This window comes from Phoca vitulina, unplaced genomic scaffold (assembly GCF_004348235.1).
Source record: "Phoca vitulina isolate PV1807 unplaced genomic scaffold, GSC_HSeal_1.0 scaffold36, whole genome shotgun sequence".
Taxonomy (NCBI): domain Eukaryota; kingdom Metazoa; phylum Chordata; class Mammalia; order Carnivora; family Phocidae; genus Phoca; species Phoca vitulina.
In genome coordinates this window covers 8,112,933-8,140,432 of record NW_022589739.1, presented here as the reverse complement: position 1 = coordinate 8,140,432, position 27,500 = coordinate 8,112,933, and the positions used below count along the sequence as shown (strand labels likewise).

Below are 27,500 nucleotides of genomic sequence, written 5' to 3'. Positions count from 1 at the left end.
CTATTCCCCACTGGTTTGTATCTATCATAGAGAAACTATTATGAACTCAGACATGTGGGGAACAGTTTCTGTAGAACTTTCAAAACAGAGTAATTGCTTCTTCATATGATCAGCCCCAGCACTGATCAAATTCTCATGTCCTTACACATTTTCAAAATAAGTAAGATGGGAGCCACTATAGCAGCTCCCCAAGTACAAGGTAATCCAGTGTATCCAAGGAATCCAGCAGTTCATAACAGAATCCCAAGACATTCCACCTTAGTTTATCACATGATGAAAGCAAAGTTAAATTCCTGCTACCTAGGCTTATACTACAGATTTCATTTTACCCTCCCTTTACCCTCCAAGTCTGGCAAACACAAGTATCTCCACTAGGTCAACCATACTCCCTTTTCCCAACCTATTTCTCCTGTTCCAGGCAACTGGCATGGTTTGAGTAAGTCAAACTCAAAGTATGTGATTTCCCTAGAGAGTTAAGTTTTCTGTATTAATTACAAATTTGGAGGCTACTCTGGCTCTAGTAAAAGCAATGCTAAGATTGAATTACCCTCTCTGATTTTGGTGGCTGTGATTTGCTGGTTAGAGGCACAGGTCTAGGAAAGAGTGTGATAAAGGTGCTGGAAAGAAAGAACAAAGCTTGTAGTCATCAGGCTGCTTGAACCTTTGGACCAATCACTACTAAAAATCAGAAAGAGACGCATTTTTCTCCATTTTGGTCAGGTATCTGGCAGCTCCAGTCTTCCAGAATATACCACGACCCATGAATAAAAGTGTCTTTAAGAAAACAGTTGTCACAATGCCCATATGCTTGACACCATGTGAGAAACAGCTGCCAGTAGGTCATTGGCCAGACGAATAAGACAGTAGCATAGTATAACTCAGGATGCACTAATAATGCAAGGAAGAAGTGGCAGCTGACAGAGGAGTCCAAGCTATAATACAAACTAGTTTATCTCTGCTTTCTGATTCCATGAGAACAGTAACTTTCAACCCTTCAAATCTGGGTAAAAAAAAAACCATAATTCAAGTCCAAATTAATGAGTTTGTTTGTAGTGATGGCAGTGAGTCAACAAGAGACTACATTTGATTCACAATGCCATTTAATAAAGATGTCCTAGAATCAAAGAATTTTGGCATTAGAAATTACTTTGGAGGTCTCCTAGTTCTACCTTCTACTCAATGCCAAAATCTTTCACAATATTGCTAGGAAATGATCATCCCACCTTTCACTTCCAGTGAAAGAAAATTTAGAGACAACTCATTTAATTGTGCTAAGTAGTTGTACCTTGATACCACTCTGAGCCTTAGCTTTTCCTTCTGCAAAACTATGAACAATACTACCTTCTTTGTAGGCGTTAGCATAGTCCCTGGTTTACAGGAGATGCTTCCCTCCAATTGAGCCAGGATATGTATGCCTTTCTGCAACCTCCACCTACTGCAAATGCTTGCCTTCTGATGCCGGAAAAAACACTTTCCATGACAGCTCTGAAGACAATAATCATGTTATCATTGCCCTTTTCTAGATGCTCCACAAATTGTATACATGTCTCTATCTTATGAATGACAACTACCTACAGAGTGCTTAATACTTTTTTTTAACACCACATGAGCTTTATTTGTACAATCTGTAAGATTTCTAGATCTGTCAGAATCCTTAATACTTTTATACCCCTCAACTAAAACACCAACATCGTCTTCACATAAACTTTTGTTAATCCAAGCTCTCCCCTCACTGCACAAGAGCAATAGATTTTTAAAAAATGAAAGTCAGGATTATTTTTTAACTCTTTTAAAACTTAATTTTCTTTATTTCATTCTATGAAGATGATCATGAATCTTGATTCAGTCACTCATTGTTTGTCAGGTTGGGTAAGTCTTTTTAAATTTTAATATATTTTTTTTAATTTTAAATATTTTATTTTAGGGGTGCCTGGGTGGCTCAGTTGTTGAGCATCTGCCTTCGGCTCAGGTCATGATCCCAGGATCCTGGGATCGAGCCCTGCATCAGGCTCCCTGCTCAGCAGGAAGCCTGCTTCTCCCTCTCCCACTCCCCCTGCTTCTGTTCCCTCTCTCTCTCTGTCAAATAAATAAATAAAATCTAAAAAAAAAAATTTTTTTTTAAATTTTAAATATTTTTAAAAAGAGTTTGAGAGAGAGAGAGAGAAAGACAGTGCACTCGAGTGGGGGGAGGGGCAGAGGGAGAAGCAGACTCCTCACTGAGCGTGGAGCCCGATGCCGGGCTGGATCTCTGGACGCTGAGATCATGACCTGAGCTGAAGTCAGATGCTTAACTGAGCCACCCAGGCACCCCTAATTTTTTATATTTAGAATAAATGGACAAAACTAAGACAGAAAATCTTTTGAGGTAGAATGGTAGTATCATCTAAGTAGCAGTGGAACTGTAATTCTAGACTGTGATAACTAACCACTGTCATAGCTAAAGAATGTTTCCTGTTGACTCTTCAATCTTACTGTTTCAATATTAAAATATTAATACTTAAAAAGTAAGTTTCTATCATCTGTAAAATGCATTTATTTGAAATGTCATTTAGACAATGGCCTTAACTATGTATTAGGACTCATTCAATAATACTCCCCCTTCCGAAACTTGTGCTATTTGTTTGAACTAAATAAATATGTCCCTTTCTAGAAAAATATTCTCTTACACACTGCTACCCACCATAAAAGATTGTTCTCATATACTGTTAAATCTTTAAGGGACTACCATAGCCAACCACTTTGCATTTGATACTATGTAGCAAGTACTATCATCACATCTGTTTTATAGACTACAAAACCAAGCTCAGAGAGGTTCACTGATATGCCCAAGGACATACAGCCAGTAAGAGACTGCTGAAGGACTAGTAGCAATGGAAGAAATGAGGACCTCAAAGCTTTGTGTTCAGAGGACCCTATGAGAGAAACACTGATGTAATTAGGCTGTGCCTGGTTCCCTCACCTTCCAGGGGCCCTGACACAGAGACTGTCAGACAAGCACACAGAGGGGAAGATTTCACTTTATTGTTATATCAATCTCACAAATAAACCCGACACAGCCAGAAACACTGAGCAGGTAAAAGTGCCAATGTAGAGGCCTGGCAACAGAAGGAGGAAAGAATCCAGGTCCATCTCCTCCATGTTTCCAGCCTGGAAAGGTATTTCTATTACACAAAAGTCAGGGCAGCTGATACAATAAGTGATCCATTCTACAAACACTTTGAGCTAAGGAATAGAAAATCTTACCAGGTGGGGTCTGTGCAGGGCAAGGAAATAGAAAAGTCAGAAGACATTTTTCCTCATATAACTCAGGCATAGATATACCAAATAACAAAAACAGTATTTTTCAAACTTCCTGTATTTGAGATGGACATCTAATAAGGAATGAGAGGGGTACTAATTCTACAGGGTTACTTCCTGCTACTGCCTGCCTTCAGAACACAGTGTGGGTAGACACTTTCTTCCCACATCCTGAATCAGAGGTGCCAGAGAGAATTTTCTAGGATTCTGGGAAGAACTAACTTTACCTTTTCATCTTGCCAGCCCCTGAAAAGTAAATCAGGTACTCCCTCATGAATATCAAGGAGATATGGGCTATCAGAATAATCAACTTGATAGCATTTAAAGATTAATGAAGCTCAAGACTTCCCATAGTTGTCTTTAGACATTTTTAGGTACCTCTATCAAGCCTGAGGTTTAAAGTACAATTATTTGGCTAGGGAATTCAAATGATCTGACTGCACTGAGATTATGATACCCTAAGCTCAGATCACCCCAACTATTTCTATTCCAAAACTGGCAAGTCAGTGACTGATTCTCAGAACCCAGAAAGATCACTAAAGGCCATCTGATCATCCCTCTGATGCCACAGAATCCTGAACTCAAAGGGCCAGAATTAGTCACATCCTTTCAACACCTAAGAATTCCTGGCCTCACCTGGTCCACAGGGAATCCAAATAAGGATAAGCCAGGCCAAGGAACTTCCAACATGCCTCACCTGTGGCCAAGAGTCAAGGCTTGGAGTGGAATTTTCAACCTGGGGAGGAAGGGGTGAAGTATTTCAACTCAGTCTTAGGATAAGGAGCAGGCCAAAGTGGTGCCATGATAGGTAGAGGAGGAGAGTGGAGAGGCCTCAATGGAAAGGCACAGATCCCCCCCTGCCCTGCCCAGGCAAAAATGGGGTGAATCTGGAGGGGGCGCTGAAGGCTGATAAGGAGGTCTGGGGGTGACCCAGACCCAGCTGCCTAGCTGTTCAAATGAGGGTCACTAAGTTCCTGGTCTTTAGGGAACTTCTGTAAGTCTAAAAACATTCAGAGTTCCAAAGAGTTATTTGATAGCAGTAGCTGAACACTTGACGAGACTGTTGGTGGGACCTGGCAAAATTCAAAGTGGGATCCATTAAATGCTCTGGAAACTACTGCTATGAACCAAGGGTAGACTTGGAAATCTCTTAAAAAGATATTCACAGCTGATTATTTTTCTGACTTCTCCATGTACTTCTATGACCAAATTGAAAGGGAGATTTCAGTACAGGTATCTGTGTGCCTAAACTGACACCCCAACAAAAAAGCTTTGAGACACCCCTGTGATCTCCAACATTTTGAGAAGGGTCAGCAGACATTGGGCAGCCAGAAAAAGTTGTCCTTAACACTGTCAGCTCTTGCCCTGCCTCTTTCCTTGAAGCAGAACAAGGCTGAAGAGTTTCCCAACCTTCAGTTCCCTGTCTGGAAATTTCATTCCTGACCTCCACCCCAGAAAGGTTTCCACAGGTAGGACTTCCCACCAACTGATTCTACCCAGTACTTCCTTCTATTCTGGATGTGCTTGGATTTTTTTCATCTCCTTTCCCTATTTCTGACCCCAGCTCCTTGAGTCCGTGGCAGACAAGTAACAGTCTGGCCAGAAATACTGACTAGATCTTGAGGGTATCAATGTCTAATAATGATCCCCAGATTATTTACCAAAGCCTTCAATTCCATCTCAGAAAGTGATTAATGTTCTTCTGTCTGTGGTTCCTTCCCTCTCCTCCTCTCCAAGAATTTCAAGGTGAGAGGTCATCTCACTCATTTTTGTGCCCTCAGCTTTTAGGCACCAAAATAAGGTCCTAAATGTGACAATTTGGGGCAGAGACTTTTAGTGGACTTAGCACATGGGAGAAAGGGCTACCCAGATCCTCCTGGCATCCATCCCCAAAGCAGATTTTTCCCCTACCTTGCCTTTTTAAAGTCCCTACCTCTTCATCCTCCTCTCAAGCCCTGAAGACAAAAGAGGCAGCATGGGAGAATGAACATAGCCTTGGCTTGTCAAGTCTGAGTTCTAGGTTCCTTGGCCACTGACTTAGTATAACAGCTTAGACAATTCATTTGCCTCTCTGGACCTATAAATGAAAAAGTTGGACTAGATGATCTCTCTGGGCTCTTTCAGATAAACTTATTTTTGAGAAATCAATGAATGAATTAGAAGAAATTCTAATTCTGAGACATAGGTATCTTGCACCTCTTTGGAACAACTGAAAGGAGGTAAAGGTCAGGTTCCTGTTTATCATACATTTTAGCTATAGGAAAAGAAGCAAGTGTATCTATGGAGAAACAGAACCTGGCAGCCCCTATACTTGACTAATAAAAGCAAATTCCTGAAAGAAGCAGAGAAGTAGGCCACAAGTGAGACCTGGCAGTGTCAAAAGGTCTATAAATTAAGTGATCAGAGGAGTAAAAAACAATGGCTATAGCCAGATAAGATCTCTAAGCACGGACTAAAGTCTAGAGAGGACTGGGTGGGAAGGAGCCCCTGGAGCTTCTATTAGAGGGAAGGACTTGGTCCACAGCAAGTTGCTACTGCATTTGGTTCAAACCCAGTTTTCTCAATCTGTCAACCTGGTATGTGTGCATACGTGCAGACATGCTGCAGTCTGTAGTTATGCTTCTGAAGTGCTGAAATGAGAAAGAAATAGAAGAAATAATACCAAATCCAAAGAAGTTAGGTTGAAGGCAAGTACAATTTTAGTTTAAAAGCTTCTTACTTTCCCCCACCACTCTGTGGTATCATCACTACTTATTCTGGAATGTGGGCTAGAGAGTTTTTTAGGATGGTGAACTCTAGGGGTTGGGGATGGGTGTACTTGTGGTAAGACTGAAGGACAAAGGCAGGATACAACCCAATATCCTGTGTGAGAACCCCTCCACTTAATGACAAATGGATTTTACTTGACCTGACCTATTTGGGCACTTACTTGTCTTCATTCAAGGAAACTGTCTCCACAAAAGGGATTTCTTCCTTGTCTGTCTTCCCCATGATCAGCCGGTGCTTATCCAAATTTATGATGCACTAAAAACAAAGGAGAATCACTGGTCACTGTCCGTGATCCCACTGTCAATGGTCCATGTAAGAGGACCCCTGCCTCAGAGAGTAAGAATCAAAGGGAAAGTAGAATCAACCCTACCTTAAGGGATCGGAGAGTCTGGAGACCAAGGGACAAGTTTTTCTCATTGTCCTCTAAAAAAAAAAAAATTAAGATCCGATTATTGCTATGCTGGTTTAGAAGTCAGCCTTATCACCATTGGGTTCCATCTAATCTTCCATCCATCCATCCATCCATCCATCCAATAAACATCTGTTGAGCATCTATGATATTAAGTAATTTTCCCAGATCATTATAGTTAAAAGGTAATAGAGCCAAGATTCAAACCTAGGTAGGTCTTTTAAACTCGAAAGGACAAAGGCCTTTAGATAAAACCCAGGAACCTTGAGTAGTCTAGAGTAGAGTACAAAATGGGAAATATAGGAGTGGGGGGAAGTTATCAAGCGATTTATGGTGAAGGAGTAAAGGGATCTTGCCCTCTACCTGCAACTAGCTCAGGGAAAGCTCTCAGGAGCCACTTCCACTGGCACACAAAAATGTTCCTTACATTTTTTTTATCCTGAATTACACACTCCTTTTTCTTAGTGATTCTCAACATGTCTTGAATCTGGTACTTTGGAGAGTAAAAATTGGGACAAGTCTATAGTACAGAAAAATGGAAACCTGGGATTTTGAAGAAGTCAATATTTACAGGCATGAGATCTTATGAGGGTTTGGTGGATAGGGAGGGGGTTTACAATAGGGGTCCATAGGTCCAGTTCTCAATTCTACTCACCAACCACAGCTGCTGGACAGTCCAGGCGGAGGGAGCCCAGTGTGATCACCAGGTGCTCAATCTGGCCCACTACTTTCAGATGCCGGGGTAGAGAAAGCTTCTCTCCTTCATGCTTGTGAGATCTGACATGCTCCTTGAGTCTGCACCAGAGAGGGAGATATCAGAATCCCCTTGGCAGAGGTTTCTGATGGAATCTGATAATGTCTACCTTATGACCCCCATTGGTCTTTTCTAGGGATTTCCTGGGATTAATTTACCAAAAAATGTGCTAGCCAGCCTATACTTGTTTCAGAACTTTGTCCTACATATGCCAGGGGATATAAAAAACGAAAGATTCAGCTCCTATTCTCAAAAAGCTATGTCACTATCTGTACTGGTGAAAAATGAAAGTTGATACACTCAGAAAATCCTATTCTGCATCCTAACATCCCCATCTATATGCAAGGCAATTTAGTTAACATGTCTTTTTACCCCTCTGTGGGTAAAAGATGTCAAAAAGGGCAGGAGTTTGTCCTAATTTTATAAGATGCTTTTTGTTCAGTGTCTAATTTTCTCTTTGCCTTTTCTGTTTCAGTTTATCCTCATCAGTTAGTCTTCAGCTATAACATTAATGGAGGCTGGTACTAATTTGGTAAGTGCATTGATATTGATATTGATATCAGCAAGGAATATCATGGGGAAAGTCTTTATTAATTTAACTTGTCTCTGCAGGGGAGGAAGGAAAGGAACAGCGCCCAGGTTTCACACAGTTATATAAGCAGATTGGAACAGCCAGCACCCAAGCTATCATGGGTTGGTGGATAAAAACTTAATTATGGACTTTCTGTGCCAATATTTCTGCTTTACTCCATTTCCTCTCTTTTGGTGTTACAGCTCATCCAAAAGAAAAATAAGTGCAGTTTTACAGATGGTTATTAATTCCTCTGGAACCATGGCAGACTGCTGCCTAATTATGCACCAGGACATTATTAGTCTTTCTGGAACCATCATGTTGCACTTTATCTCATCTCTTCACCACATAAAAAAGCTCAGGATTCTTCCCACAAGAGCACTTGTGTCCCGGACTCCTCCCACAAGCCTAAATAGCAATGTACAAAACCTGCAGAGCCAGCCTCAAAGAGTCACAGCGGCGGTGAGGGGTGAGGACAGGGTAGAAACAAGAAGGAACAGATCAGGTAGCAGAGGTCACCAATTATACAATCAAGCCTTGTTCAAGTCCTACCTAAGAGTATGAACATCTTGAAAGCAGCTTAGAATGAACTGTTATATCTACTATAGTGATTGTTTCAATACAGAGATTAAGCTAGGGAACGATTTGTTGTTCTTAGGGCTAGAAAAGTGGAAAAGGAGATTGGGTGGATCCTTCCAATTCTGGGCTAGACCTTAGGGCTCATCTAGTACTTAGGAGGGAAGAGAAGGAAGAAGACATGAAAGTACCAATTGACTGAAAAGGAGGAGAGATACAAAATGGCTTTCTCTGACTAAAAGAGGAAGAACTCAATTCTAGCTGTTAAAGAACCAAAGACATTCAATATATGAGGCATCTGCCTCACACCCAATCCCCAGCAGGGGCAGCAGTAAGATTTGATTTTACACGTTCTTTACAGAGAGGAAAGGCACTAAGAAACTATTGGTCAATCAAACTTATAATGGTTTAGGCCCAGCAGCAATAAAAGTCCTATTCTTTTTTTTTTAAGATTTTATTTATTTATTTGACAGATAGAGATACAGTGAGAGAGAGAACACAAGCAGGGTAAGTGGGAGAGGGAGAAGCAGCCTTCCCGCGGAGCAGGGAGCCCGATGCGGGGCTCGATCCCAGGACCCTAGGATCATGACCTGAGCCGAAGGCAGACGCTTAACGACTGAGCCACCCAGGCGCCCCAATAGCAGTCCTATTCTAAGTTCTGACTGATGCATCTTGGGACAGGCAGTGTGGCCTCCAGAAGGACCCTGAGTAAGCTAAGACTAACCACATCCCTGCTTTTACTCATCTGGGATATACCAACAGGACTACTGCTCCTTCTAATTTGTTGTCTTTGCAGGGCATATATCAGGATCAGGGCATGGCTAACTATGAGCCAAGGATCTCATGCTCTCTCATTCCAGAGCCCAAAGGTCTTCGCTCAGAACTTAATAGGTGGGAGTTAATGGAAAACCTGATGCTTTCCTGGCTTGCTGATTTCTCCCAGGTGCCTGAGAATTCAGCTGATATTTGAACTCTGCATACTTCTCTTGGAACCTTGGTAGAGACCCTCACCATCTCTAACCCCAAAATAGATTCGGGCAAAGAGTGCACCATAAGCACCTGACTCCCACCCAGCACAAGTGGCTACTCACCCCAGTCTATCCACACAGGCTGAAGAGATGAGATTGTACTGACAGCCTGTGTCAACCAAGGCTTTCAAATCCTTTCCAGCACACTGTGGAAAGGAAACATACTGTTCAGCAGGAGCCAGAGAAGCAAAAGGGAAGGGAGCAAGCAGCAGATGTCATATGAAAGGCAGGGCTGGAGAGCATCTCACAATTATGGGTTGGTAATGTCTCATCTTTAACCACTGCTGAGTCTCCTTTTAGGAGCCCTTTTTCCTGCTTAATCTAGGGCTGACAGAGGATCCCTAAGGATTTTCAGTATTTAATTCTATATACTAAGTAGCTCTTAATTGTGCACGTGTGTGTGTGTGTGTATCACACACCCTTTTGCAAATCTGATGAAAGCTTTTGTCCTTTCTCCCATGAAGATGCACATGCATAAAAATATTACATATACTTCCTGTAAAACTCACTTATGAATTCTATGATAAGACCCATGCTCTATACACTTTGTAGGAGAGGGCCCCACTATGGGAATCACAATGGGCCCACATCCTGCTCTCCAGAAAACCCTGGAAAAACTATTCTCAGAACATTACCTGGCAAGAAACCAAAATCATGTCATCATCGTCAGACTTCTTTAGTCCCTCAGACTTAGCCTGATTCAGTTTGTTGGTCTTGGAGGCCCAAGGGACACGACTACTTCGAAGTTTAGACAGGTTGGTTTCCATGAGGCGCCTCTGCAGAATGTTATGAGGTTGCTTGAGGAATAGAAAGCAGAAGATTCTTAGTGACAGGTCATTTCCCCCTTCTCCCATTGTCCCTGAGGTACCACAGAAATAATAAAGAAGCCTCACATAACTGAGCTCTACCTTTGCTTCTTATTTATTTTTCCTTCAAGCAGAGACTTCATTGGTATTATGAGAGCAGGTACTATATAAATCAATTTGTAATAGGCCACCTTGAATGAATGAAAAATCAAGGTGAGACACTGGAAAATGTGGCTAGGGCCAGTGAATATTCTATGGCTAAAGAGAACTGAGGAACCCCTAGGATTTGGATTACCTAGGCCTGCTGTCTTTCCTCCCCTTACAAGGGCATTTTAGGAGAAAAGTGACCCTAGTCTATGTGGAATAAATGTCTCCTCCCAGGTAACTTATAGAAGAGGCAGTTCGTTCTCACAGGCCAAAGAAACCTACCCAGTACTGGCTGTCAGAAGCTCTGCCTACTTCTATTTCAAGTTTTACTCCCTTACAGTCTCATCTTTTGGACCTAGTCTGCATATACCTTGGTGGCCTGACTCTCCTGTGGGCTGAGTAACCCATGGGGTGGTTGGGGTGGGAAGAGAGGAATTCATACCTGCTGAGCAATCCTCTCAGGAGACATTCTTTGGAACCTGGCAGAACCCACAGGAATAATCCTTACTAACATCCTCTGGACCTCAAGAAGCATAATGCAACTCTTGCCATATTCTTGTTATCCATTCTCCCTCTCTCTGATGGGCCAAAAAGTGAGAGTATAAAAGGGGCAGAGACTTACCAAGAAACAGGAGACTTAATTAGACCTTATATCTATGTCAGGATACCTAATGTTGGGAGGCAGAATGAGGAATGTGAATTCAAGTCTGCTCTTTGACAGAACTTAGAGAGTTCATAGGGCAGCCATATCCATGCTCTGCTCTTTTTACCCAAAGTGGCCTCTAGAAAATGTTACCTCATGATAAGGACTTATTTGACCTAAGGAATTTCTATACACAAGCATCTTATTCTCAGTTTATAATAATATTTAAAATCTCTCAAAGGAAAGACTCCAAGTTTCTATGTAACACATAACCAGATGCCTCTCAATTTTAGGGGGAAGAAAATCACTCTTAGAAGCTCAGAGCCTAGAATTTTCCCAGGAAAGGGGGCAGAACTGGGTAAGGTCTTCATTATCTACCACCTTACAATTTCTGAGGAAGAATGGAGTCAGAGCCATGACTCACTGTAACCCTGGTGAGGTGAAGAAATGGATTCCCAAAATACACAGATTCTTGGCAAAGCAGATTCTAAATTAGTATCCTTGGGAAAAGGAGAGAGAGAGAGGCACTTAAAAGAAAATGAGAGCTTCTTAACTTGATAAGGAGCTAGAGGAAGTGCTAACTCTGTCAGATTTCCTTGGAGAATGATTTGCCCCTCAAAAGAAACAAATTCTTCATTCTTATCTCTCTCACTAATAAGCCTGGATTCCTAGCTCAAATCATATTAAAGCAGGGTGTTTCCTTCTGTCAAGTCCATGCTCCGCAGAACCAACTGAATTTGTACAACTGTAAGCTGAATTTGTAGAACTGTAGATTAGAAAGAACTTCAAAGGCTAATAAATGAAAGCCCTCCTCACTGAAAATTTGGGGCTTTCTTTCTATATCAGTCTTGCTGAACATGCTCCTAATCTTTCAAAGGAGTCTAATCATCACTGGACAGATGAGGCAAATGAGGAAAAATCCGAAATTATTTTCCTTGAAGTCATCGCTCTTCTGAATTTTCCTCCTTCCCTAGTGAACCCCTCCTCCTCAGGTTATAAAACATAAAGTTCTCATATATTGGGGAAAAAACACAAAACCTCAGACCCTGCCTCCTCAGCTCTATATCCTCCTCTAATTACACCCTTGTCTTAAATGGTCTATTTTTAAAGAAGCCAAAAATTTCCTGATATCTTTCACTGAGATTACTTCTGATCCACAACGTCAATAAAATCTCCTAATTTCCAAATCTGGTAGATATTTTTCAGCCTTCATTTTCCTTGACTCCTCTAGGGCATTTGACCCTGCTGACAATTCCTGTATTTGTTCTTTTCTTTAGTAAACAAAAAAGTTTCAAACACAATACATGCTCAGTGAAAAAATTCAGGTATCACTGAAGTATATAAAATCAAAAGGGAAAGTCTCCCAACCTCTCAACCTTTTCTCAGTCCCACTCCCTTCAAATAACTGCCCTTAAATTTAGAAGTATATCCTTCCAAAACTTTTAGTACAAACATATACAAAAATACAATCATATACTATAACACTGTTCTAAAATTTTCTATTTTTGTTTATATACGAAAGACATTTTTCTATGTCAGTACCTATAATTCTCTTTGTCCATTTTTACAACTAAAAGTATTGATAGTATAGTTCAGGAGTTGAAAATTCACAGCTGATAAACCCATATGAACCTCAGGAATATTTTTCTGTGGTCATTTTATTATGCCTACGGGTTTTAAATGACAGTGTAACTGCACATTTACCTCTGCTCCCAACCAAAATTTCACTAAAATCATAATCATGGAATAAGGCCTAAACATAAAAGAGCAAAAAGAACAATAAAGGAAACAATGATAGCAAAAAAGGAGAGACAAAATTTTGGAATCTGAGAAGCAAACAGAAAAGCGGTAACTGACCTAAGAGTAAAAAAAGCTAAGTGCTTCACACCATTCCACTTCACACAATGCTAGAGTGGCAGAGACTGTCAGTTGTTTACCAAAATCCATGTTCTCCTATTCTTACTGTATAAATACCCAGATTATGTTTCCCAGCCTTCTTTGCAGTTAGGCATGGCCAGAGGACCGAGTTCTAGCAAACAGAATGTGAGAAGTGGCATATATCACTCTTAGACCTGACCCATAAAAATGTCCTGTGCACACTCTTCCATTCTTTTCCTCTTCTAACTGGTTAGAATGGAGATGACCCTTGGGGTAACCTTCTCAGAGGTCACGTGTTGAAGACAGAAGAGTCACTGTCAGCCTGGGTCCCTAAGTGACCACATGGAAGAGGGCTGTCTTGCTGACCTTTCTACTAGTACTGTTACTTAAGAAAAATAAACTATCATGTTTGAGCTATTACATATTTTGTGGTCTAGCTGTAAAAGCAATTTTCCTATTCAAACTAAAACTCTGAAAAGGCTGAGGAGTTAGAGGTATTAGAACTTCTATGGCTAGAGGGTGGGAAATAGATTAGTATAAAGCCTGCATAAAACTCTCACTTGACCCAGACAACTGGGAAGTATGCCAAAAGTTTATTCTTTTTGAAATAGTAACTCAAAAGACTCTGGTTGGTTAATAGTTTGTCTAAGCTTAGAAATTATGTACTGTCAGATTTCTAGAACAGCTAAGGATGAGGATAGAGTGCCATACTAAGCCAGAGCTGAAGGATATGGGTTTAAGGATTCAAAAAACCCACATAGATCCTCATATAATGAAAGGAAAAAAGATCCACAACAAGATTTCACATCACTATGAATTTCTGGAATATTATGAGTGACAGAGATTCCAAAAGCTTCCAAGGAGAAAAATATGATCCAAATACAAAGGATTAGGAACCGGAATGGCATAGGACAATTCAATGGTAATAATGGAAGCTAAAAGACAATGAAATAATACTTTTTAAAAATCTGACAGTGCATAATTCCTTAACCTAGCCAAACTATAAATCAAGACTCAGGAAAGTTAATTCCCAATCATCCCCAAGAAGCTACTGAAGGATATGCTCCACTGAAATGAGGGAAACCAATGAACAAAGAAAAAATCATAGGGTTCAAGAATAAAGGATCCAATAGAGAAGAGAGGCAAAGGACATTCTGAGAATGGCCCTGAAGGAAAAGTCTAGGATATAGGATGTGTAGCAGGCCTTGAGAGCAATATACATGTATTTTTTATAAAAATACTAAATGAAAAAATATACCCCATATATTAGGAAAATGTTCAGCCACAAGAAAAACCAACTTACAATGGCTTAAATGGAGGTGTATTTTTTTCTCATATAACAAGAAGTCGGAGGTAGGCAGATGCTGGCAATAATTCAGCAGTTTAACAATTTCAGGGCTACTGTCTCTGTACTCTCGGATATCCCCTCATGGTCATATGATGGGTGCCCCAGTTCCAGGTATTACATCTACATGTAGGAGGAAGGAGGAAGGGACTATGTGCCATCTATCCCTTTTATCAGGAAAGCAAAAGCTTTCCCAGAAATTCCCTCAGTATTTTTCCTGTATCTTTCTTGGTCAGAATTCTCATGGCCAGTCTTAACTAAAAAGGGGGTTGGGTGAGAATCCAGCTTTTCTAATGTCTATAGAGGAGTCAGGCAGGTAGAAAAGGGCTGAGAATGGGTGATGATTTAGCTATCCAACAGTGTTGGCCAAATCATGCAAAGACCAAAATGTGTGTGTGTGTGTGTACATACAATGTAACTTAGGCAGGTATAATGCCAGTTCACCCTATTTCTTACCTCTTTCTTGGCACCTATTTTCTTACATCTGCCCTACTTTCTGCATTTTATTTTCAAGTTTTTATTTAAATTCTAGTTACTGAACATATATGGTAAAATTGGTTTCAGGTGTAGAATTTAGTGATTTATCACTTATATATAACACCCAGTGTTCATCACAACAGGTACCCTCCTTAATACCTATCACCCATTTAACCCACTACTTTCTGCATTTTAAAACAGCACATCCTCTGCAGACATTTGAGTTTGTGGTACAAATGTACCTCAATTTAACTACTAATGGACATTTAGATTGTTTCCACATGTCTGTGATTAGAAACAATGCTACAGTAAAACTCAACATTCCATTTTTCTTGACACTCTCCTCCACTGGCTTCTAAAACCATCTTTCTGTCTAATTGCCACCTCTTTTACTGGTTCCTTTGCCTCTGCTCATGTCTTAAATCATCACTTGGTCTTTGGTCCTTTTCTCATTGTACATATCCTTTCAAGGCAAGCTTATCTACTTCCATTGCATAAATTACTACCTTTATGATGATGACTCTATCTCATGCCCAGAACTCACTTTTGAGTTTCAGACACATAGATCCAACTGCCACTTTGAACTTTCTACTTAGACATTCCACAGGTACTTCCATACTTAACTTGTCCCACTGATCTTGCCCACAAAACCTGCACTTTTTCCCTTATTCCCTATCTTGGTGAATGAAACTCTGCCTCTTTAACACCTTATATTTCTCTCTCCATTTCTACCGTTATTGCTAAATTCAAGCAATCTCCTAAAAGATTACTTTCATGGTCTCCTTACCCTACAGTGGTTCTCTTGCCAGCTATATTGAACACAAAATCTTCAATTTAACTACCTCTCATCTTCCTTCCCAATCTTATCTTTATTCCTCCATGAAGTTTTTCTATTTTCTTTCTTTTTTTTTTTTTTAGGATTTTATTTATTTATTTGACAGAGAGAGAGCATGCGCACAAGCAGTGGGAGAGGCAGAGGGAGAAGCAGGTTCCCCACTGAGCAGGGAGCCTGAAGTCTATCTATGTTCAGCAAAATGACCGGTTGTCACATACTACCTTGGGCAAATCGCTAATCTGGCTAGGCATTACTTCTCTCAAGCCTCGCTTTCTTCATTAGTAATAAAATAAGTTTGAGCTCCAAAGCCCTGTTCACTTTTTAACATTCTGGATCATTCCCCTTCCACCAACTTGTAAAATGGCACCACCATACACCCATCCATTCTTTTTTTTTTTTAATAAGATTTTATTTATTTGTCAGAGAGAGAGCAAGCACAAGCAGGGGGAGCGGCAGGCAGAGGGAGCAGGCTCCCTGCTGAGCAGGAAGCCCAATGCGGTACTCAATCCCAGGACCCCGGGTTCATGACCGGAGCTGAAGGCAGACGTTTAACCAACTGAGCCACCCACGCGTCCCAACACCCATCCATTCTTGATTCTTTTCTTTCCCTAACCCTCCCTCCCAAAGTACCGCTGTTGCTTCCTCTAAAACATATCTAGAATTGATCTACTTCTCCTCATCTTTACCTCCAGTCTGATCGAAGACACCATCACTTTTATTCTTGTATACTTACAGAAAAGTTTCAAGTTTGTTAGACCTTAAAAATACAATGTAGGGACACCTGGGTGGCTCAGTTGGTTAAGCGTCTGTCTTCGGCTCAGGTCATGAATCCAGGGTTCTGGGATCGAGTCCCACGGCGTCGGGCTCCCTGCTGGTCGGGGAGCCTGCTTCTCCCTCTCCCCACCCCCTGCTCGTGCTCTCTCTCAAATAAATAAATAAAATCTTTAAAAAAATGCAATGTAACTTTTCCTCTAAGTTTTATTTTAAATAATGCAATTTTTTTAAAAAATTTAAAAATTTTGAGGTATAATTATTTTAAAAATTTTTAAAGATTGAGGTACAATTACATTATACATACATTATATTAGTTACAGGTATATGACATAATGATTTCATATTTATACACACTGCAAAATGTTCACCACAATAAGTCTAGTTAACACCCATAACCATACATAGTTACAAATTTTTTTTCTTTTAATGAGGACTTTTAAGATCTACCCTCTTAGCAACTTTCAAATGTGCAGTACACTATAATTAACTATAGTCATCATGCTGTGCATGATAGCCCTATGACTTATTTTTTATAACTAGAAGTTTGTACAATTTGACCACCTTCATCCATTTCACCCCCCTACCCTCCAGCAACCACCAATCTGTTCTCTGTGTCTATGAGCTTGGTTGTTTTGTTTTTTGTTTTGTTTGTTTTTTGTTTTGTTTGTTTTGTTTTGTTTTTTAGATTCCACATATAAATGAGATCATATGGTATTTGTCTTTCTCTGACTTATTTCACTTAGCATAATACCCTCATGGTCATCCATGTTGTCACAAATGGCAAGATTTAATTCTTTTTATGGCTGAATATATATGTATACGGCTGAACATATATATATATTTTTTTCTTTGTCCATTCATCCACAGATGGACACCTAGGTTGCCTCCATATATGTATATTTCTTGGCTCATCATTTCTTATCTGAACTACGAAAAACTCCTAACTTGTTTTCTGCCTCTTTTCACCCTTCTTCCAATTCATTCTCTACATAGCAACCAGGGTGAGTTTTTAAAAATATAAGTTAGCTAATACATTCCCTTACTCAAAGCCCTTCAATGGCTTCCTGTTGTTCTTTGAACAAAATTCAAACTTCTTACCATGGTCTATATGGTTCTGCATCATCTGATCCCTGTCCATTTCTCCAACCTCTATCTATATACCATATACATGCCACAGTCCCTTTATTCATCCACACCTCCTTGCTCAAAAACTTTCCCATTCCAATGCCTTTGCACTTGCTATTCCCTCTGTCTGAAATGTTCTCCCACTAACACTTCAAATAGTTAGCTTGCTCTCATCTTTCAAGTCTCAGCTCAAATGTCACTTTATCAAAGATATCCTCCCTGCCTATACTATTTAAAGTGGGTACCCCACCACTTTAGTTATTAACATGTCCCACTATTTCTTTCATAGTAATTATAAATTATTTTCCTTATTTACTTGTTTACTATATCACTCCCCCACTAGATTGTTAATTCCACAAGGGCAGGGACCTTAATTGTCTTTGATCACAGCTATATCCTTAGCTCTTGATATAGTACCGATCGAACAAATCTCTACTCTTTACTTCTTCAAAAAGCCTTTCTTGATTAACATCATCTAGTTCATTCTTTCAGAATCCCTTCAATACTTACACATTATGTAATCTGTACTACTTACTTTCCCACTCCTTGACTATTGCTTTGTAAATTTACTTAAGTGGTTTATCTTTATGTTCATTGAAATACTGGCTAAGAACTGTCTTCTATTTTCCTGATGTCCTTCAAAATACACATTAGTAATTAGCTAGAAAGGTGCAACAGGCACTCTGGTAACCTTCGGGACATAATTCTCAAGTCATCCTCCTGACATGGATCTTGCTTTATGCTTTACCTCAACAAGGTAACTACTAACCTAAGCAGTCCCTGGTTCTCTACTGTTCCTGAAATGTGGCTGCTAAACCCTAACCAGGGTTTACGCATCTAAACCTTAGCAGCAAATTCAAATGCGCTGCCTTCATTATCATCAGGAGTTTCTGAAGGAAATGGGCTCTGTGGGCAGTGCTGTATTCTGGGTAGAAATAGCTGAGGTTCCCCAATCTGGCACCCAATATGCTTAAATAACTCTTCTAATCAGGCTGTGGCGTGGGAAGAAAAGTGAGGTGAGAGGAAGTAGATTGTACTGTGAGAATGCCACAAAATCATGCATTTGAGCAAGAACTTCTAAGGCCACTTTCTCAATCCCTTTACCCAGACCGAATCAAACTAATGGGATTTTGTGGTCCACAGAATAGACCAGACTGGGAAATAGGGGAAATGACATAAGTCTACCTTCTTTGTAGCATTTACTCCCAGAGGAGAAACCCAAGTTTTCTAGCTAGCAATAGAACCACAGCCAGAACCACTTAGGAATAGGGGTTAGCAAATACAGTCCACAAGCCAAATCCAGCCTGATGCCTATTTTTACAAATAAAGGTTTATTGAAACACAACCAACCCCACTCATTTACTGTCTGTGGCTGCTTTTGCACTATGATAGCAGAGCTGAGTAGTTGAAATAGAGACGGTTTGGACTGAAGAGCTGAAAATAGTTACTCTCTGGTCCTTTACAGAAAAAGTTTGCCAACCCTTGCTTCGAGTAGTGTTTAAAATATATGCTTTACAGAATTAGACCTATAAATACACAGAACAAACTGATGGTTGCCAGAGGGAAGGGGGTGGGAGGGGTGAACAAAATGGGTGAAGGGAAGTGGAAGATACAGGCTTCCAGTTATGGAATGAATATGTCCTGGGAAGAAAAGGCAAAAAATGATACTGTAATAGCACTGTATGGTGACAAACGGTAGCTACACTTGTGGTGAGCACAGCATAACGTATAGAGAAGTTAAATCACTATGTTGTACACCTGATACCAATGTAACAATAGTGTCAACTATATTCAAATAAAAAATTAAAATTAAATAAATAAAAATAAAAATAAACTGTTGAGAGAAAAACCCCACCAACCTCAAAATCTGTACCTGCCAAATTACCCTTCAAAAGTGAAGAAATAAAGACTGTCTCAGAAAAACAAAAATTGAGGAAATTTGTTGCTAGTGATGTGCTTTGCAAGAAATATTAGAGAAGTTTTTGTAGAAAGAAGGAAAATGATATAAGTCAGAAACCAGGATCTCTATAAAGACAGGAAGACCTCTGTAAAATCAATAAGTGAAACTAAAATAAAACCTTTCCTTCTTATTCTTTTTTTCTCTTCTTCTTATTCTTAATCAGTTTTTTCAAAATTATTATTAATACAGCAATAATATATTTGATTACATATGCTTTTATATAATGCTTTTATACAGTATATGCTAATATATTCTTATGTATAGGTGAAATGAAATTAATAACAGCAATGACACAAGGGGTAGGAGAAAGGAATTAGGATTATTTTGTTATTATAAAATGTTGAGGAAGGTCATGGAAAAGACATGACCACTGGTTGATCCATGAGTTGGGACTGTACCATCCAAGACTCTTACCCCCACCCCTGTCCTTGGAATGTGAATTCTATTTGGCTTTCCCACTCCCAGAGGCTGCTCCAAGAACACAGCCTTGAGATAGTGCTATGGTGTTGAGAACACCTGCATGATATGCGTAAGTGAACCTAGTCAAGGCCTCCCAATAAACTTTTAAAATTTGGTGGGCAGGTGCAGGGATCTACTGATCTTAGTGATGCCCAAGACAAGCCATATGTAAATTCCCTTTGCTTATTAAACCTGCCACCTACCAATAAATTAAATTAAATTAAATTAAAATAAGGTAAAAACAAAAAAATAAAATATATGCTTTAGAGTCAAAGTTGAGTTCAAGTTAGTAAGAACTTTGTAGGGCATCTGTGAGGATTAAATGAGATGTCCATATGGAGCATTTAACACTGTGTCAGGTATACAGTAAGCACTCAAATGTTGCTAAGTATATGTTTGTGTATATATTTATTTAAAATTCTCACGCTCAGCCTAAAATTGAAGCTGATTACCATTCACCTTTTTTTCCTAAAAGGGCATGAAATCATCCTATTCCATTTTAGTCCTTATTTAAAGTTTATAGATAAACATGGACTCCTGATTGACTCTCATTTCAAGTCTAATATATATGTCTATCAGGTCTTGGAAATCTAAAAGAGCACCATTATCTGTGCCTTCTCTTCTTTGTGTACTAGTTGAATATACAACATGTGACCCATTCTACCCCATGGAAACATAGACAAGTTGTCTCTGGGTTTACAGTTGCTCAAAAACACATGAGGATCTATCTAAGGCAGGCTGTCATATTGCCCTAGACCTTCTGTGTGACCCCCTGACATGTTATTTCAAAAGAGAAGAGTCTTATTCCTGATTGTTATCTGCTTTGTGGATTGGTCTGAGACAGTGGTTTCTCAGGTGCCCATGGTGGACTGCATTTTTGATAGGAAGGATTCACACACAGTCAGGGATTGGACCAGATAAACTGTAAAATTCTTACTCTGAGGTTCTATAGGGCACACTCTGGCAGCAGCCTCCTCTCCATAACATCTCATAGTCGTTGACTCACCATAAAATGATGAAACTGTAATCAAATGTTGATCTCCATCACTATTGTCACATCAGGCCAGAGCAATCACTTCTTCCACTGAACTCCTCTAGTGCTTATTGACTGTAACACCTTGGCAACAACTAACATAGACTTCCTGGTGGTGTTATTTATCTTCTTGTGGAACTGTCTACTCAACAGCTACACTCGATTAACTAAGAGATATTCCAAACTTAACTCATTCAAAAATCAAATTCCTGATTCTTATTCCTTATCCCCAATCTGCTCTTCCTGTAGTCTTACCCATTTCAGTAAATGGCAACTTTATTCTTCCAATTGCTAGATCAAAAACCTTAAGGTCATTTCTGACTACTCTTTCTTTCAGATCCTTAATCCAATCTATCAACTAAACTTGTCAGCTCTACCTTCAAAATATATCCAGGGCCTGATCTTTCTTTGTCCCTTTCACTGCTATCACACTGCTCTGAACCACCTTCATCTTTCACCTGGATTACCATATAACAGGCTCCTAATCAGTCTCCCTGCTTCTACTCTTGCCCCTCTTCAGCCTAATCCACACAGTAGTCTGAGTAATCTTTTTATAAAATAAGTCATGTCATGTTACCCCTCTGCACAAAGTCTTCTACTGGTTTCCCATAACAGATTAAAGACCAAATATCAGACCTGTAAGGTCCTGAGTTGTCTGGCCTCCCACTACTCTGATGTTATCTCCTATCACCACCTTGCTCATTTTGCTCTGGCCACGATGACTTTACAGTTTTTCAATCACATCAAGTACACTGACACTTCAGGCCTCTGCACTTTCTGTTCCTTCTGTCTCAACATTCTTTCCCAAGATATTTTGCTCTCTCACTTCCTTCAGTATCTCCTAAAATGTAATCTTATCAGAGAGGCCTTCCCTGACCACCTTTTTATAAAGTACAAGTTCCCACTCCACCCTACCCTGGCATTGTACTCTCTATTCCCCTTACCCTAGTTCATCTTCTCCATAGCACTTATTGCTACTTGATATATTATATATTTACTTGTTTTTATTTTCTGCCTTCTCCCCTTGCAACAATACAAGTTCCATTAGGACAGAAACTCCATTTTCGTTTACTATCATATCTTTAATGCCTAGAGTACTGACTGACATGTAATAAGCATTCAATAAATATTTGTGGAATAAATTAATTAATCTATCCTGTCCTTCCCCCTAATCTATATAAACTTCTTATAGAAAGAAACTTTGCTATCTTCTTTGTGGTCTGAGCACCTAGCACTGTGTCCTGAACACAGCAAGTGTTCAAATAATGTTTCCTATAATTAGGACACAATCACGGCTCTGGAAATCTTCAGTTTGCACCAGATCCTGGTATTATAATGGTATTTCATGCTCCTCTTCTAAAGCTCTAAAGTTCTCTGATTCAAAACCTGTAGCATTATGGATGTCTTATGGCATTCTGATCAGGTAGATCAGATACTCAGAGTACAGAGCTAGTCATCTCATGGTCAGTTTGTTTTGCTGTGTTCCATCATCCTTGCTCTGGCCTCCATTTCTAATTGTAGTGAGTTTTTCTTTTCTTTTTTTTTTTTTATAGATTTTTTGGTAAGATTTATTTATTTATTTATTTATTTATTTATTTATTTATTTAATTGACAGAGAAAGACACAGCGAGAGAGGGAACACAAGCAGGGGGAGTGGGAGAGGGAGAAGCAGGCTTCCCACGGAGCAGGGAGCCCGATGCGGGGCTCGATCCCAGGACCCCGGGATCACGACCTGAGCCGAAGGCAGACACTCAACGACTGAGCCACCCAGGCGCCCCTCTAGTGAGTTTTTCTAAAGCATTTGGCTATAAGCAGAATCAATCATAGACAGGAAAGAAAAACACTCTCTCTATTGCTGGACAACTAAGGATATGGCCTGATGGTCAGTAATATTATCATACAGGAAAGACAGCATATATTACCCCATGACAGGACTGGTTTGTTTTTTGTTTTTTGGGGACAGGACTGGTTTGTTTTTTGTTTTATTTTTTTTAATAGCAAAAATACCACTTTTCACTTCTGCAAAACTTTTTCAATAATACTGTTCAGTATTTACGAGGTAAAGTAAAACCAGGAAGTGAGGCTCTCATGTTGCTGGTGGTATATAAATTGACCCAATTCTATAGGAAAGTAGTTTGGCAATGTTTCCAAAGTGATGCGGCTGTTTTTAAAAATCAAAAGTCCCTACCTCAATGAAAAGAACATTTATGAAACTGGTAGCTAAGACAAAAGAAATTACAAGAGGCAAAACTCCAAGAGTGGAGATTTTTTTCCTCCACCTTCATCAACTTTTAAAAAAATAATAAATCACATAGAATATTACTCATATCTCTAATTTTGGCTCTTAATCTAACACAGAAAAAAAGCCATCACAAAATGAAAAGATAAACAAAATAAGATAATATAGAATATAAAATAAGAAATAAGATTACTATCCTCACTAGACTTTGTAGCAGCCAACTACACACAAACAGGAATAGGACAAATGCACCCCCCTAGGGTAAACAGAAGAAGACTACATCTGATTGCCTATGGGTGCTCTTTGCTAATCCAAAAAAAAAAGTTGGCAGACTGGTATCAAATAGTGAATGTTACAGAAACAGCATGGTAAAAGTAGATAATTCACAAACCCAGGAGTATAATTCTAATATAGGTCACTAATGTAAAGAAAACAACCTGCAGTCTCCTCCACTGGCACAAACCCCAGACTCAATTAAAACTAATTTGTCCACTATTTCTGTACCATCAGCAACAACAAATACCTAATTTGTCCTTTCCCCCTATCTCCCTCTGGTGCCATCCACTCCATTTTCCCTCTTCTATTTAGTTTGTACTACAGACCTATTCAATCAGTTTTGGCATCCTCAGAATTTCAATTTGGTGAGAGGAAACTGAGTCAACACTGGTCTATACCACCAGATGTATCCATGAAATGAAGCAGTAGGGTACTTAAAAAGTTATTTCTGAGATTGTACTGATGCAGCAACATCAGTTCTAAGAGAGCTTAATCATGCCCCCTCACCCCAGTACTCACAACTTTCCTTTCCCTACCTCAATCTGCCTTGGTTTCTGTGACCCGTTCTAGCTCTTCTGTGCAATCATTTGCACATTAAGGGTGTGAGAACAGTGAGAAAGGGATATCAAGTCCATGGCAATGGTGTGGATGGAGGTGGGGGGGGGAGAGAAAGTGTGAACCCTAATTCAGGGTCTCACAGTAAACTGCTGTGCATCATATCTATGGCAGTAACTTGCTTCTTAAGGATGCTTCCTCATTCCAGCTTACTGGCTATGTTTTATGTTATAAGCTCCTGTGTGGCTCAACTGCCACAGACCGGAGTCAGAAAAGCAGATGGAATTCTTCTTACACAGGATAAAGTAATCTAAGGAGTGCTAAGCAGAAGGATGGAGTGGTAGTTTCTCAGGGCCAGGGCACTCTGACAGCCCAGGACAACCAAATATCAATCATTTTTTAAATCCAGCATATGGGGAAGAAAAACATTCCACATTTTACTTCTTTTCCTAAATACTCCCTCTTTATTCATTCCTGAGGCTTCTAGGAACTATGATTATTTTGGGCTGAAGGTAAGAAAACTTAGACCTGGTTTGCTAAATGAATCTAGACTGCTTTAAATTGAAAGAAGGGAAGAAAGAGAGTTCTCTTTTCTAGGAATGTACTTCAGTCACTCACCACTCTGAGTGAGCATAAATTAGATTGACTATCCTGTGGCTTTTGCAGGAAGACTACCTTTGGAAAACAAAACAAAACAAAACAGCAAAATAACTGGGTAGCCGTCCCCTGCTCAAAAATAACTAAAATTATTTTTTATCACAATGGAGGAGGACAAACCTGATATTAGTATCTGTGTGTCATTAGAGATGTTTAAAAAAAAGGAAGTGGATTCAGAAGTTCTTCATAGTCATCTGGGGCTTGGAATGGCAATTTCAGTGAATCAAGTGACACCTTTCCTTCCCTGCCAAATTAAATATTCTAAAATCTCAAAAAAAATACTGAAAAAATTGTACAGAGCACCTACCTCATTTAAAAGACATTTAACTAATGCTTCACAAGTTATTGCCCAGATGAATAAAGTGATTGTGAAATTCAAGAAAACTACAAGAAGACTCCAGATAGGGGCACCTGGGTGGCTCAGGTGGTTAAGCAGCTGCCTCTTAATTTCAGCTCAGGTCATGATCTCAAGGTCCTAGAATGGAGCCTGTGTTGGGCTCCATGCTCAGCAGGGACTTCGCTTGAGGATTCTCTCTCTCTCCCTCTGTCCCTCCCCCCCGCTCTTGTGCTCTGTCTCTCTCTCTCTCTCAAATAAATACATCTTAAAAAAAAAGAAAAAGAAAAAAAAAACTTCAGATAAAACCACAAAGCTAAACATATATTTGACCCAGTACCACTACAGTGACTGAAGGATGACAGTTCTTTAAACTAGTCAAATACAGTTCTTTAAACTAGTGACCCTGAGCCACCCATCCCCCTCCTGTAGAGGACAGCATGGTCTTTGAACCCAGACCTCCAGTCTTGGAGTTTCTCCTTCTTAAGGTGAAGAACGACCCTGCCAGAAAAAAGCCTGCGCCAGCTCCAGCTCCAGACGTTAGCTGGTCAGTGAGATGGAGCAGCCTGGCTCCCTCTCTCTAGCCACTCTTTGCGAGTGGGGGTAGAGTAGGGGGAGAGATGAGATTGATGAACAGATGTGTGGGGTTCAAGAAACCTTCACATTCGACCCTTTCTCTCTCTCCCCCCTCAGGAGGGAAGGTTAAGGCAGACAAGCCCAAAATCAAACGGAGAAGTAGATTTTGCATAGGGGGAAATGGATTTAACAAAATCATCTGGGTATGGTGACTGCCAAGAAACACCCCCCTCCCCTTCCCACTTCTTCCTCTCCTTCCCACAGCCATTAGGAGTCACCTCTGTCTGGGTCACTGGACCGGCCAAGCAGCCTGGCCAGGCGAGGCTCAATCATGCAATCAAATTCGGTACTACGAGTAAGAATAACGGGAAGGAAAGGCGATCAGAGGGCCAGACGGCAGGGCAGGGTCTCCTACTTGAGAGGACAGAGGCACGAAGGGAAGAGGCAGAGCGGAAGACAGCGCGAGCTGGTAAAGCTACGACGGAATCCCAGGGAAAGCGAAGCAGGGAGATGCTGGATGGAGAGGAATTCAAAACAGCACTAGCGAGACAGCGGACAGCGGCAGGAGGGGGCGGGAGCAGGGGCCTGGCCGGTGACTCAGTGAAAGCGGCCAAGGGCCGGCCCCGGGAGCCTCACGGCGCGAAGGTGACCGGCCGCCGCGCGCGGGCATCCCGAGGCGGGCGCGGCCGCGGGGGCTCACCGTGTCCTTGGACGAGCCCAGCTTCTTGAGGCCGTCCAAGGGCAGCAGGTCGGCGGAGTCCTTATGAATGAACTGCACGGCCTGTTTCATCCGGCGCTGCTGCCGCAGCGACGCCGCCTCCCGCATGTCCGTCTCCTTGCGGCCGCCCTCGCTGAGGAGCCCTGAGTAAAACATCGCTGAAGCGCCCGCGGCCCAGCGTCCCCGGCCGCTCCCCGCTCGCCGGCCGCCCTCAGCCTCGAGCTCCTCCAGCTCCGCGAGAGCCGCGCGCCGAGCATTTTATAGCCGAGCGTGACGTCACGGGGAGCAGCCAGTGCGCGCGCGGAGGGGCGGGGCCAGCACAGCGCCCCCACCCAGCGCACGGCTCCCCAGCGTTCGCGGCCGCTGTGGGTCTCCGCGCCGCCTCCGTGAAGAGAAGGACCCGCGAGGAGGGGTGACGCTAGCTGGACTGACTCAGAGCGCCGAGAGTCTACCAGGACCGCTTTACCCAACCGCCCTCTCCCGTTGTGGGTGCCCTGCATCCCCTGAGCCGGGATAGGGTGTGGGTGGCCCCAGGGTGCAGCAGCCTCTCCCACCCCAGCCGCCGCCCCCGACTCACGCTCACCTGGCCACGCCGTGGCCGACCCCGGGATCACCGCCAGCTGCGCCATGCTCCAAATCCGTCCCTCCGCGCAGTTGCTCGGCTGCGCAAACTTCCACCTCCGCGCCCCTCCGGGAGCCCCAGCGTCCACAGCGCACTTCAGAGTTGGGAAGGCTCAGGATTTCTGCAACTTCATGTCGGTCCCCACCCACCAGACCACGTGACTGGGGAGGGGGCAGCCCCTGAGGGCGGGCTGGAGCCGGCTTTCCGGGGACCCCACCACCACTACCACCACCACTGCCCTGGCTCTTGGCACCCTCTGTCCGGGAGGCCCTGCATCCGCCCTTCGACCGGGGCCGCAGGGGCGGCTGGAAACCTGCGGGTCAGCCTAGGGCTGAGGAGTGGCGATGGTCCCCGCCTCCGTGTGACTACACAGGGGTGCGTGCCCCACACCTGCTCTTCGGAACACCGGGCAGAAAAGCACCTTTTTGAAAGCCAAAAATTCGGGGTTACCATTGGGGAGGGTCTTTCACTCTCCTCTCCGGCATGTTTCCAGGAGCAACGGGAATCCAGTTTTCTTTTGAGTCCTTCCTACTCACTCTCAAGCCATTCTTTAAAAAAATAATAATAATAATAATAGACTTTAATTTTTTATTTAAATTCAATTTTAAAAAAATTTTAAAGATTTTATTTATTTATT

General features: G+C 41.4%; 1 protein-coding gene across 2 annotated transcripts; it reads right to left on the bottom strand.

Annotated features, from left to right (window-relative positions):
- Window positions 1-2,478: 2,478 nt before the first annotated feature.
- Window positions 2,479-26,967, bottom strand: NRIP3 (nuclear receptor interacting protein 3). 2 transcript variants are annotated; one of them, XM_032427229.1, is made up of 8 exons: window positions 26,825-26,967; window positions 26,224-26,384; window positions 10,040-10,201; window positions 9,468-9,550; window positions 7,131-7,270; window positions 6,437-6,489; window positions 6,227-6,321; window positions 2,479-5,927 (listed from the first exon to the last, which is right to left on the bottom strand). In XM_032427229.1, the coding sequence occupies exons 1-8, from the start codon at window positions 26,868-26,870 to the stop codon at window positions 5,912-5,914; spliced, it is 756 nt and encodes a 251-aa protein (XP_032283120.1). In that variant the 5' UTR covers window positions 26,871-26,967; the 3' UTR covers window positions 2,479-5,911. The 2 variants fall into 2 exon arrangements, with proteins under 2 accessions (XP_032283120.1, XP_032283121.1); XM_032427230.1 differs by lacking the exon at window positions 26,825-26,967 and having other exon boundaries at window positions 2,494-5,927; window positions 26,224-26,473.
- Between the last annotated feature and the right edge of the window lie 533 nt (window positions 26,968-27,500).